The sequence below is a fragment of the Sebastes umbrosus genome, chromosome 10 (genome assembly GCF_015220745.1).
Source record: "Sebastes umbrosus isolate fSebUmb1 chromosome 10, fSebUmb1.pri, whole genome shotgun sequence".
Taxonomy (NCBI): domain Eukaryota; kingdom Metazoa; phylum Chordata; class Actinopteri; order Perciformes; family Sebastidae; genus Sebastes; species Sebastes umbrosus.
Genome location: NC_051278.1, coordinates 28,132,141 through 28,153,855, shown reverse-complemented (window position 1 = coordinate 28,153,855; position 21,715 = coordinate 28,132,141). Strand labels below are relative to the sequence as shown.

General features: G+C 40.0%; 1 protein-coding gene across 3 annotated transcripts in view; it reads left to right on the top strand.

Moving 5' to 3' along the window:
* The window catches only part of rasgrp3 (RAS guanyl releasing protein 3 (calcium and DAG-regulated)), a 51,658-nt gene that overhangs the window by 11,495 nt on the left and 18,448 nt on the right, over positions 1-21,715 (top strand). For 2 of the 3 annotated variants that reach the window (XM_037783103.1, XM_037783101.1), the window contains exons 2-6: positions 18,333-18,471; positions 19,438-19,540; positions 19,751-19,813; positions 20,833-20,964; positions 21,359-21,506. In XM_037783103.1, coding sequence (XP_037639031.1) covers positions 18,402-18,471; positions 19,438-19,540; positions 19,751-19,813; positions 20,833-20,964; positions 21,359-21,506 — 516 coding nt within the window. In that variant the 5' untranslated portion in view covers positions 18,333-18,401. Of the gene's footprint in view, positions 1-6,005; positions 6,156-18,332; positions 18,472-19,437; positions 19,541-19,750; positions 19,814-20,832; positions 20,965-21,358; positions 21,507-21,715 lie in introns of those variants that run through there. The other variant, XM_037783102.1, reaches the window with a different exon arrangement.

The window sequence follows — 21,715 nt, the reverse complement described above, 5'->3', positions numbered from 1 at the left end:
GCACTATTTAATGTTCTAGAAATATACTGTACACTGTATACACAAAAAAAAAATACTCTTTTAAAGAATATGCATTTTGTGTATTCATTGTATGCTTTATTCTTTCAAACATTGTCAGGTGTTTGCTGCACCATCCCCTTTGTTTAACCTCCTCTTAGCATTTGTATTTTGAATTGTTTAATCGAGGATAGGCAGGATAAAATGTAGGTTGAAAAATAAAGCATTCTTGTAAATCCTGACCTTACGTCTTTACAGTCAAACAGTCTATTTAATACTCATAGTGCCTACTGGAACAGCATGAACATGAAAATGCAAGGTTAAATCATCATGTTGCACATTGTATGGATTTAGATTAGCCAGTGTACTTTCCATTGGGCTCATGTGCTGCGTGCAGAATCACAGCACTAACTGAGAAAAAATATTTAGTCAAACTGACTGTGATTTTTCCCTTTCAGTTATTTCTCACAGAAAAAAATACCAACATTACTATGATAAATAAGAATTGTATTACACGCTAATAAAAACACAAATATATTAGCAAAATGGTGTCTGTACTGTACATGAAGTTAGTCCATTGTCAGTTTTGACCCACAGTAACTTTTCTATATTGTCTACATGACTCCTGCTGAGGCTTTCAAAGAGCAGCCTTTCAGATTTGTTGAAATGATGACATATGTATATAAAGAGCAATCAAATGACAATAGAGCAGGAAAATCATACACTTGACATCAAATTTGCACCAATGGGTTTGTCCGATGTTCTAACTCACACAGGCTCTTGCCTCCACTGGACTCTATGGATAATACTCTGCTCCAATCACGCGCATTGCATAAATGTAGCCAGCTAATCAGAACATGCCTACTCGAATACCCACAGTAAATAAGGCAGCCTCCCTAGCTGCCAACTATCCTTTCTTCTTCAGCAATCAGAAATTGTCCACTGACTGCTACATCTCCACAGATAGAGTCGCAGCTTACAGAACCCCGCCAGTGTCCGTTGTTACCTCGGCGCAGAGCGGACCACGCAGAAGAGTGTATTTTGCAACCTCCAGACAGCCTGGCCTGTCGGTCGATTCACAAATTTCATGATGTATATTTGAATATATACATTGTGATCAATGAGCGTGAACGTGAGCCTCATTAACTTTTGGAACAGTTAACGGCTGCATGGCAGTGCAATCAAAGGGGCGGAGACATCATCCACTGTCTATAGCCTCGCCTCCAGAGTCTCAAAAGTCAACTTGACAAGCGAGCAGTTGCGAGCGCGTAAGGAGGGTCGAGCTCACGCTTGTTATAGCCCGGTGCTCGTGTGACCGCATTTGTGCATGCGGGGAGCATATGCTCCCTCGCAAGGATGCTTCTCCGTTTTCCAATCAAGGATACAAATCGGTGCGCTCTTATCACGTGCCAGGCCTGGTTTTCATGTGCATGGGTTTTGTTCTTTATTATCATATGCATATTAATTACAACAAAGCAGTCATTGGCTTGGTCAATTGGTCATTGTCTCCCTTCAACAATGCTCCTTAAATATGTAGGCCTACATAAAGAAGGAAATTCACACAAGTAACAGTACTGACTAACTGAGTGTAGCCAGACTGCTGCCTCTGTGAGTTCCCTCAGCACAGACACAGAGAGGCAGATTGCTGCGATCAATGACAGTTTTTATTTTTAGGCTGATCTCACACACTTTCAACACAAATACACAACCCTCAGACAATGCACCTCTGTAGGCCTGGTCTCTCTGCCCCACAAGGTCCAAAGGCATTTGCATTTAAAGGGAGAACTGTCAACTCACCTGGCACTGCTGTCATGAGCATCTCCTACAACTCTCTCTCCTGCAGTTGAATTGCCAACCATGTCCACCTCCACACAGTAGTCGGTAGGCTATTTCAAATGGATAAACTGAATGTAAACAGGAATATATATATAAATATATATATATATTTCATCATCCATTCAGTATTTGTTGAAGTATTTCAGTCTGGACCAATGTGGTGGATCAACGACCAACAGAATGGCATTACCGTCCCTAAAAAAATAAAAAAGTTCAACTTATAGAGATGAGCATGTTTTCAAAGAGATTGGCCGATATGGTGACAGGGAGAAGAAACAGATCCTGGAGCTCCGTCAGCAGTGACATAATTCAATTCTTACTCTAATGATTTTGATGCCTTATTTCATTTGATACTGGAAGGGATTTTTTGACGATGATCAAAATGTGAATTTTCAGCACAAAGCCACATTAGAGGACAAAGTTATTGGGGTTAAATGGAAACTGTATGTAAGCAATGTAATATAATATTGCATCACTTTGTATTGCTTTGATTACATCTTATTCGAAGCTAATGAAGTACAAACTGTGGGATAAACCAGACTAACTAACCAGTCTGTGGAGGTTATGCATTCACTGATGAAACAGGACATATGAGTGATTGTGAACACACACACACACACACACACGTCATAAACTCAGAGGCCATCTGCTTAAGCCATCCAACCAGCTGTCTGAACCGAAGGTCGATGTAACATCTGTCTCCAGCAGTAGACTCCAACCTGTCTAGTCTGCTCTGAACATCGTATCCATTCCTAACACATTACCTGCTCAGTGGGTCTGCTTGCATTCAGTATGCATCCATCAATCAGTCTTCTTCAAACAGCTACATTACAAAACCTGATCACAGTTAACAACCTGGATCAGCAGATGATTTAGGTTACAATAAGGAGTGCACTTTTAAAGGGTTCTACATCTGGTACAATTGAGGTTATTAATATGAATTAATTACGATTAATGTAATTATCATGAAAAAAATCTGTCTCTCTGATGCATTTTACATTGCTTACATGTGGTTGCTTAAAAGCGCAAAGGGAGATTTGCTTTACTACCAGGGAAATTTCTTTCTACCTTTCCTTTGACATAATTATATTTTTATTGGCTAAAGTGATATAATATTTAAAGTTTTATATTAAGAGGATGGAATCTGCTTTCTGCGGTCTTTACCAAATTTTCTATAAATGCAGATAAAAATATTAAATAAGATAAGATATTGAAGCTGCACTAATCAATATGTATTGGATTAAACTACTACGTGTGATACGTTGCTAGTAGAGTGACTATCACCATCTCTGCAGTTCCCCTATCAGAGGATAGGCAAACTACATAGTTCCTTTTTTAGGTTTGAGGTTCTTACTAATTAGCTGTTTGGGTACATTTGTGTTTTTACTTTGGAACAAACAGGTCCAAGATTACACTGTATATGTTGTTCAGTAGGCCTACATGGCGTAGAACATTGTACTCATAGGATACTTCAGACAGGTTCAGTATAGGTTTGTGTGGGTTGACACTGCTGTCACACAGGGTGCTGTTCAGTGTTATTATGGAGTATGGGAAGCAGAAATGTTTTTTGTGATGAGGTGTCTACAGGAAATAGAGCTGAACGGGAAACCTGGGGTCAGCTGTAGAAACCATGCGTACGTTGTTTCTCACACACAACCTGGTATTGGTATAAAGGAGGCGGTTTCACGCGTACTTCAGACCAGCGTACACACAGCTTAGCTGAGACTGCTGCGGGTGACATGATGAGGAGGAGACTGAATACGAGTTGAGAGATGGGTCACCTTGTTTTTAGGTTGTTTGCCAATTTCACTGATTGTGTTATTATTTTTGCAGTCTACACAGCATTTTGTAAAATATGAATCAAAGGCACATTTATAAAATTAATTCTAAATTATTTATGAGTGCTAAATTGCATCCTTCTTTTTATTTACATTTGAGCATCATCTCCCTGTTAATCATTTAAAGGGACTGTTTGTAACTTTTTACAGGTATAAATCTACCGGGTAAGTGTCCCATGCGCGCCCACGTGTGTGGCTACGCTGTTCAGACTGCTCCCCTGCCTGCCTGCCTTCACTCACACAACGCGCGCATTCTCACTCTACTCTCACATTCATGCGCGCACACTACACACTGCAGAAGAGTTAGTTTAGCTCTGAGAATATCTAGTGAATGTACAGTGGACGTTTGTGCAGAAATAACTGCTGCAGCTCCTCCAGACCAACAGAGGTTTTCCGTGTCTTGTGAAGTGACAGGGCTCCGCAGAGAGAAACGTTATCTTCTCCGACCGGATGCCGGTGTCTCCCTCCGGCCGCGGTTGGAGAGAACAGGGAAGACACCGGCCGCGGTCTCTTCCTGCTTCAGCCCCGCTGCTTCAGCATCCGCTGAAGCAGGAAAAGCCAACACTAGGATCAGCATTGATTCATGGAGAGACCTTCGTCTGGTCAGCTAACATTACTGTCAAGCAGGTGAAATATAGAGTGATATTGTGGTTTTAGCTGACGTGTGTCGCCTCACTGTTTTGAGCGATGCTCGTTCATGTCTATTTAGAGCGAGCAAGCGTGAGCCCGACGCTGACTTTCGTTGACTTAACGGCCACAGGTATCGCTGTTAACAAGCATTTCTGAAAGTTACAAATAGTTCCTTTAATTTTATGCTGAGTTGTGAAGCAATTTGCAAATATGAGTGCTATGAATGAATCATTGATCATCCTTCTGACGTTTCATAATAACGATGATTGAGATTTTACCGCAAGGATGGTTTACATGTACATGTGATGAATTAGCGGTAGGCCTAAGGACGCTACAAATAGCCTCCACCATGCCGTTCTTCTCATTGACTAATGTCCAATGAGTGGTTGAGCAGGCACAAGTATCAATACACAAACAGCTTTTGAAGGGCGTTTCTACTTCCATTTATGGCTAGCTGTGGGAGTGGAAATGAGGCTCCAGCATGTGCGCCCAGTTCCATATTGAGTCAGGCGTACACACAGCTCTTTAAATTTGAGAAGAATGCTTGTGTATTTTTCTGTCTTTGTGCATACACACAGTTTTAGTCATGAATCTACACAGTTTTAGGAGTGTTCATCTAACGGCCAAGGCAGACATAGAAGATGATCATTTTATGTCCTGTCCCGGTGTAACTAGAGTTGTTCCGATACCGATACCAGTATCGGAAATGCGTATATATACAGTACTGTATACTGTATATATATATATATGGGGAGGAGTATCATGAGAATCGCAAATTAATCCTCACATTGTGAATCTGTTCAAAATGTACCTTAAAGGGAGATTTTTCAAGTATTTAATACTCTTATCAACATCGGAGTGGGAAAATATGCTGCTTTCAGAAAATGTATGTATATAAATGTATTTCTTATTGGAAATCAATTAACAACACAAAACAATGAAACATATTGTCCAGAAACAATCACAGGTACTGCATTTAGCATAAAATATATGCTCAAATCATAACATGGAAAACTGTCAGTGTGTCAGTGTGCTGACTTGACTCTGACTTGCCCCAAACTGTATGTGATTATCATAAAGTGGACATGTCTGTAAAGGGGAGACTCGTGGGTACCCATAGAACCCATTTTCATACACATCTGGAGGTCAGAGGTCAAGGGACCCCCTCACCAAAATTTTGTGCAAGTTTGGAGCGTTATTTAACCTCCTTCTCAACAAGCTAGTATGACATGGTTGGTACCGACGGATTCCTTAGGTTTTCTAGTTTAATATGATGCTATCCTTTGATTCACATTCACTGTAGCTTTAAAACTGAGCCCACCACAACCTAAAAATGTGCGTTAATTTGATAAAGAAATTAGTGGCGTTAAAATGAATTAGCATTTTATGCGCATTATTATCGTGTTGACTTTGACATATTCATACATAATCAAAATTATGAACTAACTGTTTGGGTCTTTAGGAGCATATTTCTCACTTCTACTTTAATCAATAATAATTTGTTCCTCTTCTAAAAGTGTGCAAGTTAGGATTCAAGCACGTAGTTAAGATTACGGCGAGGGTGAAGTGTAATCAGTGGAAGGTTCTCAGAAATGTAATAAACCTGATGTGTGTGTGTGTGTGTGTGTGTGTGTGTGTGTGTGTGGGGGTAAGGTCACATGGCAGGACTGCTGCTGCTCCAGGCTGCTGTGTTTACCAACAGAGGAGGACTGTAGCGTAGTATAAGCTCCACCATGGGAGTCTCTCTGCTTGACAGCCAGTAGCAGACTGCAGCATCCAGCAGCAGTTACAGATATCTCAGTTAAGGGTCTGATCTTTAGCCTGGATGGTTACTGTTACGCTGCTGTTCAAGGGGTAAGATTTGACTGCTTGTGAAATATATGTGATATTTATAACTGCTAGTTTCTGTGTTAGCAAGAACAACATTTAAGGGCTGATTGTCGCCTTTCAAGACGAATGGACAAAATGACAGTTTACAGTTTTAGCAAGTAGTTTTTCAGCTATGGCTTCATTTTGTGTAGTTAAAGCTGTCAGTGTTGGGCTGAAGCAAGAAGTAGAAGTCAAAGATGGCATTATATTACAGTTGTGTCTCTGTCTAACTTTGTTAAGTTGGTATTTTGTGAACATTCAACAGATCTTAATGTTTGGCAGGGCTTTCAAGAACAGTGTACTGTGTGTGTGTGTGTGTGTGTGTGTGTGTGTGTGCCGGTGTATGTCTCTGCATTGGTATTATACTTTCTGTCTGAATATGTGTCTGTGAGTGCACCTACAAGCAGCCTATGTCACTGGACTATGCATAAAACACACAATGACGCATCCGCAAACCAGAGGCAGAGACACAGTGACCCATTGTGGAGGCAGAAAAGCACAAGTCATGCTAAAGGGCACAGCTGACTGTAACATGCACAGCCGAGCTGTTAAATCAAAAGGAAGAAAAACATAAGAATGTGTCAGTGTGTGTATCCCGTAGCAATTGACATATAACGCATTAATGTTTTACGCACCGTGAAAGCAGCGTGATGTCCACACAGACAAAGTAAAAGAGAAGTTTCAGAATGGCCTGTTTGTTGTTTGTGAGGCATCTATGTGTCACACTGTCAGTAGCAAAGCAACATGAAGTGTTCTTGCTTTATTTTCGTACTCATTTTACTTTTATTAATGCATTTGCTTAATATTTGATGTGTCAGTGACATTTAAATCACACTCACTTCAGAGAGCTCTTATGTCATGTCCAAGACAAGTCCAACACCAAGCACAGTTGAGATTGAGTCAAGATCAAGACCAACAAATGAGTCCTCTCCCAAGAACAAGCTTCAACAGTGAGTCAGCTATTTACTCAAGAAATTTCACGAGATTTAAATGTGTGACAGGAACAGGCAAGCGCTGCTGTTGTAGTCTATTGTGAAATTATGAAAATATTGTCTGGCTGGGGGGTCTTTCTGTGAGGAGTATCTGCGTGGGTTTCCTGTTGGGGCTCTGGTTTCCTCCCACACACGAAAGTCATACAGGGTTTGAGGACTTTAAATTACCCGTCGGTGTGAATGTGAGCGTGTCTGTCTAAAACAGGGACCCCTTCCCTGTCCCAGTACCTTCTGGGGTAGTCCCAGAATGGAGAGACAGAATTGAAAGTTGGTTAAGAAATGTTGAACTCTCTACAAACAAAGTCTGTGAGCATGCTGCACATGGCTCGCACCATTGGAATTTATAGCAACTCATAAAGGGAAACTACTGTCTCTGCAGTAGAGCAAAGGCAAACAGGTCAAATTTACTATGTCCTTCTGATGTACAAAACAATTAGTTACCCATGTTACCAAGTTACCCCATGATATCCAAAAGTTCCCCAAGTGAGAGTAGGGTTGAAAGTTTTCCTATGATTATAAAAACCTTAAAACCAGCATTTGATTCTAAACGAAGAACAGGGAATAATTCATTCATATATCATAGGCTGGTTTTTATATTTTTGATGCTATTATTTCACATAAAGAATATATGGTAATATTTTTAGGATGTACAGTATCCGCTCAGGACCATAAACTTCCACGACAAATGAAATGGAAATCCAGTTTGAGAGACCTCGACCAATACTTATTGTCTATGACAAGTGGAAATTTTGGATCTCCCTCTTCAATCTAACCAGTAGGTGTTATGATATGATGACAAAAAGTGACTAGCCAAATTATTGGTTGTTAGTTATATTTATCTGTTCCCAAATTTGTATTTACATGTGTTGTTACTTAAAGGGACTCTATGTAAGAATCAGAAATTGCTTCTTAACAGCGACACCTGTGGCCGTTAAGTCAACAAAAGTCAGCGTCCTGTTGCTCGCGCTTGTGCTTGCTCTACATAGACATGAACGAGCATTGATCAACGCAGTGAGGTGACACATGTCAGCTAAAACCACAATATCACTCTATATTTCACCTGCTTGGCAGTAATGTTAGCTGACCAGACGAAGGTCTCTCCATGAATCAATGCTGATGCTGTGTTTTCCTGCTTCAGTCTCCCGACCATGGTCAGAAGGAACAGGGGGGGAGACACCGGAGTTTTGGTCGGAGACGATAACGTTACTCGCTCCGGATCCCTGTCTATTCACTCAGCAGCAGGAAACGACACGGGAAACCTCTGTTGGTCTGGAGGAGCTGCTGCATTTATATTTGCATAAACATCCACTGTACATTCACTAGATATTCTCAGAGCTAAACTAACTCTTCTGCAGTGTGTAATGTGCGCGCATGCACATAAGAGGAGGAGCAAGATAGCGCGTGAGAACGAGTGCGGAGTGTGAGTGAAGGCAAGCAGGCAGGCAGAGGAGCAGAGTAGGCCTACAGCAGAGACTCCGGCCATGGAGACCAAAGCTACGGTCTCCCCTGTGTCTTCTGACAACGTCAGGGGGCAGAAGCAGGAATAGACAACACTGTTTTGCAAGACGGGCTTCACTAGATACAACTTTGCGGTTTTGGTGCTTCTGTGTAGTTTGTGTTGGAACAGCGTAGCCACACGCGAGCACGCATGGGACACCGACCCGCAGTGATTTATAAGCGTGTAAGTGTAAGAAGTTACAAACAGTCCCTTTAAAGTGTAGTGAAATTGACTTCTAACTTGAGTTAGTGTTGCACCAGATTTAGTTTTAGGCTGTATAAAAAAGTATAGTTACATTTTAGTTATTTGCTTTAGTCAAGATTATAGGCTATATGCACACTCACTTTCGCATTTTGAGTCAGCCAGCTATGTCACTTCCGGCACTCGTAACAGTACAGACAGCCATGGCATTTTCACTGTCCATATCATCGCGCTGCTTGCTAGGTTTCCCACTTTGCTAATTAGCAGCTGGCCTACTGTAATTATTCTCACAGTAGCCTGGCAACACTGTTTATATAGGCCTACAGTATGTTCAGAGAGTATTCTGCAAAATCTTCTAGCTATTCCCTGGTGTCAGGACACAGGACATACATAATACATCAGCTGTCTTACAGTAACAACCTTGTAATTGCTAATGGTTGTACTATGGACTATCTATCGTCAGCCGTAAAGTGAACTTATTGATGGTTGAGATGGAATTTGTCACAGGCAAGCCAGACTGTGGTCAAAGCCAGTAACTTCCCACAAGGTCTCTAACACTGTCATAACTGTATATCTAAATCATGGTCATGTCTTTCTCCTTTCCTGACTTTGCAGCTGCCATGTAGAATTTAAACATCAAACAAGAAGAAACAAGAATATAGAGTCAAAAGCAGACCGTTAAAAGTAAATAATCCAACGAAGGCGCCGTTTTATATTTGAAAAAGGTGTTTTTGACTTTTTAAGAAATTAGTTGACTAAATGTAGTTTGGTCAGAACTTGGTGCAATAGGCTTGTAATCCGCTAGTAAACAGAGTAGGAAAAGTAGAGGTTGCGAATCAGAAACAAAAACAAGCCACCTTGGCCATCTTACCATCTACGAGAAAAAAATGGAGAGAGATATTCAGGATTTAATTTCCAAGTTTTAATTGTTCTATCAGGTCAGCAGTATTGGCCACGTTTCATGTTGTCCGGAGACGAAGACAAGTATTCACGTTATGGGAATATCCTATAAGACGTCATCGGAGTTAAATGTTTGCTACGTCAGAGTTTATTTCCATATCCTGTTTAGCTCATCAACTTTCCTTACAGCTTTTCTGAATCAATACTTCAAAATGTGAATAAACACATGTATGAATGGAAACACGGCTATTGTCTCAGCCCGATATGTCCCGATATAGAATAGTTCTGCCATAATGAAAGCATTTTGCATTTTTTATGATGTTTGTGAGCAGTAGTGGAAAGTACATTTTCTCAACTACTGTTCAATTTTGAGGTATCTGTATCTGACTTGGTCTTTGAACCCATTTGTGTCTTTTTTAGGGGCGTACAGGGGGTTTTTAGGGGGAGACAGCATGTCAACAGAATACAGTATTATTACAGTAGTAATACAGTACACACACACACATATATATATATATATATATATATAGAGAGAGAGAGAGAGAGAGAGAGAGAGCCAAGAGGAAGACCAAAATATAAAAGAGTAATTGGTTGAAATAAACCATTACCGAATCTCAGTATCATTTATAAAATAATTGTTCTCTCTTCTTTAGAATAAATCCATTATTTCTAATTAAACAGCTTCTACAGCGACATTTACTAAATGGTAAATGGACTTGCATTTATACAGCGCCTTTCGAGTCATCCGACCACTCAAAACTGCTTTGCATTACGTGTCAGCATTCACCCATTCACACACACATTCATACACTGATGGCAGAGGCTGCCATACAAGGAGCCAACCTGACCATCAGGATCTGATCTAAATACTCATTCACACACCCAGGACCGCTGCCCTCACCACCACGCGCTGTGTGTAGGGCACCAAGTGCCGGAGGGGGCACCCCAATTATGATCATCATCATAATAATCATAATGATGAATTATTTAAATTTAAGATGAAGCACAAGTGCACAACTACAATTGGCATCATTAGACCATTATAGGCAAATCAAAGATATACATATTTGCTTGAAATAATAAAAGGAGTTATGGTGCCATGTGACCAGAAGAGCCAGGGATTGAATCACTGACCTTCCGATTGGTGGACAACTGGCTTTACCTCTCAGCCACATCCACCCTACTACCACTTGACAACTTAACTTCTAATTTCTTCTCTGCTTCGATCGCCAACAGCTGTCTGCTCTGAGCACATCCACCGTCTCTCTCTTTCTCTCTCTCTATCTCTCTCTCTCTCTCTCAACCACACACACTACACACTGAGCTGTTCCTGAAAGCAGAGACGCTACTCTTATAACTTTAACCACTGTCAGCCAGTCAATGTCACTACTACTACGTAGGACAGGGGAGTATTGGATGAAAATATGCAGCCTCTTTCGTTACCCAAAGACAGAACTCAAAATGTTTCTTTATTGCTTTAGAACTGAGATGCTTTCGATGCCGTCATTGTTTGGATATCTGTCACATCACTTGGCTGAGCCGCACCTGCGCAGATAGCCGTTGGCATTCAATAACTGGAATAAGGTGTATAAATACAACAGTGTGCAGTTTCTTTCAGAGAACTCCAGCTAGCATATTCGGGTTTCTCATAAATGGGATAAGGTCTTATTCATAAATCATCATATCCATGTAAACACACAACGATATGAAAGAAAGAAAAGCAGGAATTCTTCACATAGGCAAAGCTGGAACAGGAGGTCAGCACTTCTGCTTAAAAAATTAGAATAAACAGATTCTGAGAATAGTTGCTGATTAAATATTCTGTCGATATGATGTATGGCTTTACATAAAACTACCTAACAGTATATTAAGTAGTTAGAAATAGCTCCACCTCGACCAGCTACAACATTAAAATACTGCTTAATGCATCATAAATAGTAATCTATACAAACATATAATAACATTGACAAAGGCTATTATTCCACCATAATAAGTTCTTTAGTACATTTTGCTGATGACAGGTACTTTTACTTGAGTGCAGGACTTTAACTTGGAGTACTTTTCATTGATGTACTGCTCAAAGGATCTGAGTACTTCTTCCACCACAGTTTGTGAGTAAACACAGAGAGGCATCATTCAAAGGGGTGTGACTGTGCAACAGAAACCGTTTTATTTGTTGCCCTGGCAAGTATGTCAGCACCAGTCCTTTTGATTTCTATTTTGGTTAGCCAGCTGTATGCCGACACTATTCAAGACAACACAGCTTATGTACGATGATTGGCTGTCCTGTGAAGCTGAGAACATGACAGGGTGGAGCTTTAACAAGACAAAGGTCATGGTTCATGTTATAAAAAAACTGCACCAGTCAATGATCATATTGTACAATGACAAAGTCATTTATTATTGGTTTGCTGATCCAGATGAAAGGACTCTCATCCGACTCACTGTTTCAAACACTATGACAGTGTCAGCAAAGACAGTGGAGAACACTGACATGGTATTGTTTGTATTGTGCAGTGCACCATGGGGTGAACTCAAGAATATGTGCTTTTCTAAGTGGCAAAAGGTTTTGTTGAGAAAAGAAGATCCCACACACTACTCTTGCTCAGCATCACAATTTATTAACAACACTAACGTTTCGGTCCCTCTAAACTGTGGACATAGTCACCCATTGGTTTGTTGACTATACGGTTTTGAAGCCTTGAGGTCGGCATTTTGGCCTTCGCCATCTTGGTTTATGGCCGGCGCCATCTTGGTTTTTTGTAACCAGAACAGACACCAGTGGATGGAGTAGTACTCCCGAAGTACAACCGAATACTGATTAAGACATTTTTAGGTGACCAAAGTGTTACAATTAACTTTGATAAACTGAAAACACACTGTGAAAGGGTTTAAGTTGTAAGACGAAAACACAGACAACTCCCAGACCGGAGCGTGGTAGCGACCTGTCAATCACAAGGTAGCCCCGCTCTTAAGCATCCCCTGCTTTATGGTCTATTTGACTCTAAATGGGACCATAATTTACTAAATGAACATCATGCTGTATTGAAGAAGACTTGAAACTAGTGATTGTGACAATAAACTCATATTTACAATGTTTACTGAGGTAATAAATCAAGTGAGAAGTAGGCTCATTTTCTCATAGACTTCTATACAATCAGACTTCTTTTTGCAACCAGAGGAGTCGCCCCCTGCTGGCTGTTAGAAAGAATGCAAGTTTAAGGCACTTCATTATTGGCTTCACAGACCGGGAGGATGCCCACTGCTCAAGACCCTCGTCAAGAGTATTCTTTTGTTTTTAAAAGTGGCATTATTATCATTTTGCAATGGTTCAATTGACTATGTGTGATATGAAAGGGGTTGCATGTAGTGTTGAACCCACAGAGAATTACCACCAACTCTGCAGTTCTCCTCAGTCAGAGGGCTTTACAACACCGTCTGTGCTTTACAACCCTTGCAGAGGATAAGGAAAAACTCCCCAAAAAATCATTTTTAATGGGGAAAAAAAATGGAAGAAACCTGAGGAAGAGAGCAACTGAGCAGCACTATGAAGCTATTTTAGAGTCTTTCAGCTCATAATTTTGGTTGTATGGCCTAAATGGACAATGTTTCCCTGATGTCGGCCAAATTATCTGCCCAGAGAATTCACCAGTGTTTTTGTTGCTGCTGTTTACAGTTCTCTAGATCCAAATTCAAAAAATGCACTACAGCATTGCCCTACTGTTTTTATTTTATCTTTCTTGTGAAGCAGTTGTTTAGCAACTGCATTTGGTTGTGCAACCCTGTGTTGTACAATGACAATAAATGAATGTTGAACCTTCCACTGTTTTGGTTCACTCTCCCCACTCTCATCAAGCTCATTTCCAGCAGCAGCGTGCTGCTATTTTCAGTGATAAAGCTCAATAGTTAGCTAGCCGAATGGCTCTGAAACCTACTGAACACCACCTGTCCAGCAGCAAACAGCAGACACGCATAGTTAGAGACTATAGCTGGTCAACATAGTGGAGCATTTAACAGCTGAGTAGACAGATATTTCCCTCATGAGTTGGTTAAGATCAAAATAGAGCAAACAGGAGATTGACTACACTTTACGTTCATCAAGTGGCCAGAAGCACAACTCCAAATGAATGTAAATGTTGCTCTATATGTGCTGGAAGTGTAAATAAGTAATTTTTGCTAACATGTTTGCCATAAAAATGTTATAATGATATATAAATATATACATTTTGTGTTTACAGCTTGTTCCACGTAAACACAGCTTTAAATCGGTCATTTGGTGAACAAGGTCAGACAGTCAGACATTTTCAAATCCTATACATGGAGCCTTTCAAACGGCCACAGCTCGCTGAGATGGGCTTATATCAGGTTATTGCATTCTCATAAATAAATATGTTAGAATCATTCATAAGTCAAAGGATACTTCAGAGTGCTCTATTATTTATGAATAAGAACTTTCGGGTGATGATAGTACTGAAATCACCAGACGCATTAGGTATAACCACATGTAAGCATTGTCCCTTTTAAGATCTTATCCATTTATAGTCGAGGAACAGTGTCTTCATTCATTCAACTGTGTACACACACACAGACTAACACACTGATTGCTGATGTTGACACAGAATAAATTACATTTTGGCCGGTGACGTCTTTTTTGCCTCGCCAAGGTGACAGCAGCTGATTACATACTGAGCCATTAACAAGGTCCAAACCCCCAGAGCTCCCACAATGCACTGCTAATCCTCATTCAGCTGCCTGAATAATGAGGTTGGCTGCCGATAGATATTCCAACACTGCACCTCAAAAAAAAACAGGATTAAATCAAGTGTGAGACCACCTTGAAATGTCTGAGTTTTAGACTTCTTATGGCGACTATAGACTAGAATTAATCCTGTTCCAGCAAAGACTCATTTAAGAACAATATTGTGTTTTAAAAAGTGCCTCATGTAACAATTGGAGACAGAAAACACCGCTTACTGTAATAGGAGCATATGAAAGCACTGGTACTTTACTCGGTTAGTACTCAGGTACTCGGGATTAATTCACAAATTATGAATTATTTGTTGAAATCTTGCATCTGCACAGCATTGTCAAAAACATTACACACTGAAAACTGTTTTAAAATGTCATGTCCTGCTCTGAAATATATATTTAGAGATGGCGTGTGTGCATGTGTGCGGGGAGACTGAAATAGACCCCATTTAATTGAAACCTGGTATTTAAGTGGATACACAATGAAAAACAATTTTAAAGGATGGTATGTACAACATGAATGTTGTCATTTGTGCAGTCATGTGTTGTTATTAGAAATAACCTACAGATTATATTCTATGCCAGTATACTTGTCACAATGGCTTCCTTAATGTTTATTTCTGCCCATTCTGCCTCTGTGTCCCTCCTTCCATCTCTGTTACCACTTTCCCAAGCCCCTGCATCTCTATTAAGCTTTAATGCCATTGTCCACCTGTCCATCAGATAACCTCAGACTTTCCTGACTCCCACATCCTCCTACTCACCTGTCTCATTTCCCAATCACAAGTCAGTACAGATACCAGCCCCCTCTCCCCAGCCAGTTGCTGATTGTCAATGGGTACATCCCAAGTCTCTTAATTGCATCCACGTTTCCCTCACTTGCAAGGAGAGAGGAAACGAGGAAATATGTTTTTAGAGAAATGAGACATCCTTTCCACTTTTGTTTCCGAAGCAGAACTCGGAAACTATTTAACTTAGGAACTTCACATTTGGTATGATGGTTGACAATGTGGTCTAGTTGTGCCTTTTGGGGGTTAGAAGTCCAGGGTGCCCAACATTTTTTAAATTTTTCCAAAAGGGCAAAACCTTTGGCCCTATAGCAGGGGTCAAGCAGTGAGCGGGGTATGTGAGCCATGCTCACTTTTGCCTTGTTAGCTTCTGTTTTTATCGATTTTCTGATTGTGAATTCATTATTTAATAACCCAGAATAGGATTATTGTGTCTTTTGAACACTGGAAAAGATTTATTAGGCTGAATGTTTCAGTGAAAATTGAAATGATGTAACTCATATCAAACCCGACCTCATTTGACTGAATGTAAATTATGATAAATGATGTAAAAATAGTTTCTTGCTCACTCTCCTACTCTCTCTGATTTTACTATTACGGAGTGTCTATTTGCACCCGGGTGAGAATAATCATATTGCAGCTAGCCAGCTATTTACATTCGACCAAGTTGCATATGCTACTTAATTTAACAATAGTTAGTTAGCTGAATGGCTTTCTGCTTTTCTGGCAGAAAAAATCAGTAGTAGTAGTATTATTTTCTGTTTTTTTTTTTTTTATTATCATTTTCAGTTTTCAGTTGCCGTTTGGTTAGGTTTAGGAAAAATATACATATAGTTCATATACAGTTTACATACAGTGTGCCCAGGTCGGGTGCAAATACATAAATAGCAACAGTTTGCTACGAACACCGGAGCAAAGTAGAGCAGAAATAAGATCTTTGAGACAGTCTTCAAGATGGCGGACCAGAATGAGTTCTGGTTCAAGCGAGGACAGCTTCGCCCACTATTTTTGTTTTGAGTTAGCCTATAAAGTGCCGTCCTGGTCCTGATGAAGCCTCTGAGTAGTCGAGCCTTTTAAGAAGAGGAAATGGGGTTGACCAGGGTGGGGTTCACACGGGTTGGCAGGGGGGTTGTTTCAGAAGAAAGGTGGGTAATAGTTTTGTTCTGGAGTTTGATGCACTGTTAGATGTTGCTGGAACAGACATTAACGTCAGCCAGCTTGTTGCCCGTTGACACTTATCCATGTCTGAGCTAAACGACAAAGGAAAGGTGTTTTTGGGATGTGTTTGATAAAGTCTCACGCATTGACCGTGTCCCAGCAAGCCAGATTACGTCATGGACATTCAGGACTAGGCCAGATCACAGCTGATATTGGGATGATTTAGATGTCATTTCCAGGACGTCATCACCGGGACGTCATCTTAACGACCTACAACAGCTGGTTAGGGCCATTAACAAAAAGTTTAGCATGATCATTCTTTGCATGTTAACATGCTGATGTTAGCATTTAGCTCAGAGCGTTGCTGTACAGAAGTAGCTACAGAGTCGCTTAGCCTTGTTAAAATCTGAACTTCAATGAGCTAAATAAAAACAGATTTTTAAAAATAAAATGTCATTTGAATATATATATACACATAGAGAGAGAGAGAAAGAGAGAGAGAGAGAGAGAGAGAGAGAGAGAGAGAGAGAGAGAGAGAGAGAGAAATAATAGAATAGAGAATAATGTTGGTTTTACAGCAGTTTCAGTTTCACAGATTGGATAACTGCCAAACAGGAAGAGGAAGTGAAATGTAGACCAATCTTGACCTGTACATGACCTTAAATGAATGCTAATGTTAAAAAAAAAGATCTATTGATGCTGCTTTAATCTCAAATGGTAGCATGATTTCAAGAGAGAATTATAAATATGTATTCAACATGACTTGGACATGGACAAGTCCAAGTTGGTCAGGCAAGAAACACCCATCGGTGTTGCAATTTTTAGTTTTGATTATTATTGGTAATTTTGATAAATGATGTAAAAAATGTCCTCATGCATATAGACATTTCTTTGTTGTTGCTGTAGTAGAATTATCATTGTTGTGATTACAAACATCCCTGGCATCTGTACAAATGTCACTATGGATTATAGAAAGATTACTGTCATGGGTAAAAATATCATGACCAAGCATATAACATGCAATCTGCAGATATAAACAGCATTATTTTGGATAAAAATATCATGTCATGGGTCAAAATATCCCTGTTGTTGATAGAAACATCATGGACGTGAGTAGAAGGGTCACGTCTAACAGACACTTTGTCTCTGCTAGGGACAGCCTGAAAGAAAGGCACAACAGAGTATGTTCTCTGAAATGGATTTGGATTAGAAGTATGATCAGATGTAAGATTTATTTAATTGTCACATCACATAGAGGGTACCAAAAGTATCAGTGAAAATAAGAAAGAAAGAGATGAAAGGTGTCCTATACGGGGGACGGACATAATGATGTTGAAATTGGTGGGAAAAAAAGGCTTCTTCATCCATAGTTTGGACATGTTTCTGCAAGTTATCTATGTTTATAGTGTGAATACTGCTCCTAACTTTGTAAAACAATGTTATTTTGTCAATAGGAATGGCACAAGTTTTACATACAGTATGACACTTGTGTATGTGAAATTGCCTGTACATTGCTGGCAGAGAGAGGCTCTTGCGTCTTCCTTATACTTTTTCTGCTTTGGTGGACATTTGGTTTCAACTGATTTAGCTTCAGACCCCTTTCTTGGTGAAGCCTTCAATATCTTTGGTGTGCATGCATGTAAAACATATTGCTGAGGACTGCTTCCTTTGCCTGTTTATAAAGGAAGCTTTGAAGCCAAATTGATTTACATAATGGACACATGCCTATCAGCAAGTGTCTACTTAAAGCTATTTGATTAATTACAAACAACACATGGGCAATTTTGCCTTTACATGATCACAAAACTAGCACAATTAATTTTTTTCTATTATATAAAGACTCTTATACTGAAAACTGTCTCTCTCCTGCTTCCAGGAAAACCCTGATTGGTCCAGAGCAGTGAGCAGGAAGTGTTGACCTCTGTCCTTCCTCCAGTTTGGCACCATGGGATCATCCACATTGGGAAAGGCAGCATCTCTTGATGCTCTTGTAAATGAATGCATTCATGCATTTGGTAAGTGAATTTGAATATATTGCAACCAAGGCTGGATTAACTATCTGATAAAGCAGGGACCCCAAAGGCTCAAGGGTGGCAATTAGTTTGTGGTAACTTGATTCAATTATTAATATGAACAGATATGGAAGGGGATTCATGGCGACCTTTACATTTGTGCCTCATCTTGAGGCCCTGTCTTGTAGAGGGGCCCTGGGTCAAAATCTACTATTAATACCTGTAATAATTCATTTAATATTGTGCTTACATGCTGCATATTTTTAAAGAAATTTACATTTAATCAACTTATAACCAAACAAAGTTGTGAAACACGGAGGTGCATGGGGGCTCACAGCTCAATTTTTATCCCACATCCCACACATGCGTATTCACTTTTATAATAAGACTGGCATTATTCTAAAATCCTATGAAAAGAGCAACACCAACAATGTGTTAGTCCATCTTTAAATACTTCCTGACTTCGCTAACCTGCCTGTAGCTCTCAGCCCAAGCCCATTGATTCCTCCTGAGGACGTCAATTTTTCTAAAAGAGCTGGTCTCTCTTATAGCAAACATGACAAGTTTTATCTGCGGATTAATCCACATTTGGTGTTCTAGTGAGTATTTGGGGCAAAATTAACTACAGTGTGTGTGTTCATGGTAATGAAGGAACATGTTGCCCAGTGCAACAGTGTGGCTCATTGATATGATTTTTTTTTTTGGACAAAAATGGAGCTGTTTGGTACAGAGGAATGATATATATCAGGCTTTTGATACACATACTATACTTAATATGAATTAATTAATATCAATTCATTGTTGATTTCATGAGATTTGTTGACAATACAAATATAGAATATTACCAGCATTATCCTTTAAGACAAGTAAGAAAACAACATGATTAGGCCTCCCACATGAACATTAACATAGTGCCTGTTACCTAAAGTTTAAGTTTGATGACATTTTGTGATTCACTTCTCTTCATAGATGACAATGGGGAGCTGCAGGCCAACCTGCTTCCTCGCAGCCTGCTGCTGATGCATCGTTGGTACATTACATCCTCAGAACTGGCGGGAAAACTACTGATGATATATCCCATCTGGCAGTAAGCCTGTATGCTGTAGGAACTACAGCTTTAACAATATGTTCAAATACTAGTGGTAATTGTCAGCTTGCTGAAGATATATACTACTGTAAAGCAACCCATCCATCTATTATCTGTTACCACTTATCCCATTCAGGGCCAATTGTATTGTATTAGTTTGTCAAATATTTGAAAAAGTCCTTAACTGAACCCCACGTACCGTGACTGTAAAGCTGACAACTGCCAGGGAACCAGGCTGAAGATTTGTTATTTAATGAGGTAAGGTGCTACATACACATTTATCTGTCCATCGCAACACATTAACACTCTTTATTCTGGATTTCACTGAAAAATCAAGGTTACCTTAACCTCTTTTCACCGTGCGGAGCATGGCCGTTCAGAGTGTGTGCCTGTTTGGGTCAATTGCTTGGTAGGGTTAGGAAACTTGGTAGGGTTAGAAAACGGTCGTGATTGGCGTTAACTTCACTGACTTACAACTCACGTGGGTCACGGGGCTGACGATACCGAGGAGTCACCTGACTGTCGTGACAAAATAAGTCAACGTTACTTTTAGTTTCACACGGGACACTAACACCGGTCTCCTGGTTGGAAGTCCTGTGTTTGTTGCCAAGTGTGAAGTAGATCGGATGAACTTTTCTCCTGATATGCCAAGGCAGAGATTCCTTGTTTTATAGTTAATTGTCACACTTTATTTACTGCAGTTATTAACCCAGAGCGTACAGTTTGTCAGTTTCAAGGTTACACACATGAATATTGGAGGCCACAGTTAGATTTTGTCCTCACATTGCTCATTGCCCATGTCTTGTTAAATTTCATAATGGAAATTGAGCCTATTTTTTAACCTTGTGTTTTTATTTATTTATTAATTTATTTGACAGGGACAATACATGTAGGCATTGTTACACTTAATTAAAGTGCAACCGATGCAAGGTATATATGACTTCTAGCTGTAGCAAATTTGCAGACCTTGTCCCTGGTTAGGCTTTTAAGAAAAGGACAACACTGCCCTAGAGCCAAGTCACAAAGGGTGTGGACATCCAACAATTCAAAGTTGGAAACGTGACATAAATTCTAGGGATCTTCCTGCACCGTACCACTACAATACAGAGACATCACACGTGTCACATGTCATAAGGTCGCAAGGGTCATCGTCTGGTGCAGTGGAAAGTTCTTTGGAGCTAAAATTAGATGTTTTCCGTTGTGGCTTCAGCTTCATCATGTCACCATGTTTTTAGTGTCAAAATATTTGCTGCTGAAATGTCTATGTGTGTGTTCAGGTACTGGATTGTGACATTCCCTGCAGAGTTCAACCTGGACATGGGTCTGATCAGGATAACAGAGGAGTTCAGAGATGTGGCTGCTCAGCTCGGCTGTGAGAAACATTTCAAGCTCCTCGACATCTCCACCATGTAAGACGCCAAGAGCATACAGATACACTTGTAGAAACTATTGACCTGATCAGTGTTACCAGATACATGGGTAAGATATTAATTGTGCCAACAATTTAGTCCCCACCCTAAAGTAAAACTAATCCCAATTCCAATCTTAACCCTAAACCAAAGTCCTGGTCCTAAAATATGTGAATGACAAACATTCATGATTGAGTGGTAAAACATCTCTAAGGATACATAGGACAGAAAACCTACATAGACATAGCTCAAACTACCTAAAACCTTAAAGGACCATACTGGTGATTCTGCAGCTTTTAGTCTGTTAGCTACAAGTTGTTTATATTCATATCGCTGTGTCATATTTTATTCTAGATTGATTGTGCTTATTGTTTATAAATTGTCCTCCTTGTAGTCCGTCATATGACTGGATGCGTAAGTTGACCCAGCGCAAGAAGCAGGCTAAGAAAGGCAAGGCCTCGCTGCTGTTTGACCACCTGGAACCTATGGAGCTGGCCGAGCATCTCACCTTCCTGGAGTTCAAGTCCATACGGAGGATATCGGTATATCTTCAAACAGCTCTGTTTGTGTCCAAAATATTTTTTTTCAAGGGTCAGCTCAGTCTTTCTGCGACTAATGAATATAATCATCAATACTTACCTTAATTAAAATCTGAACAAAGCACTGCAGAACAACAGGCCTGCAACATTAATATGTGAAAAATAGACATGAATCTTACTAATCTCCAGTCAGTTACAGTAATAAATCACAC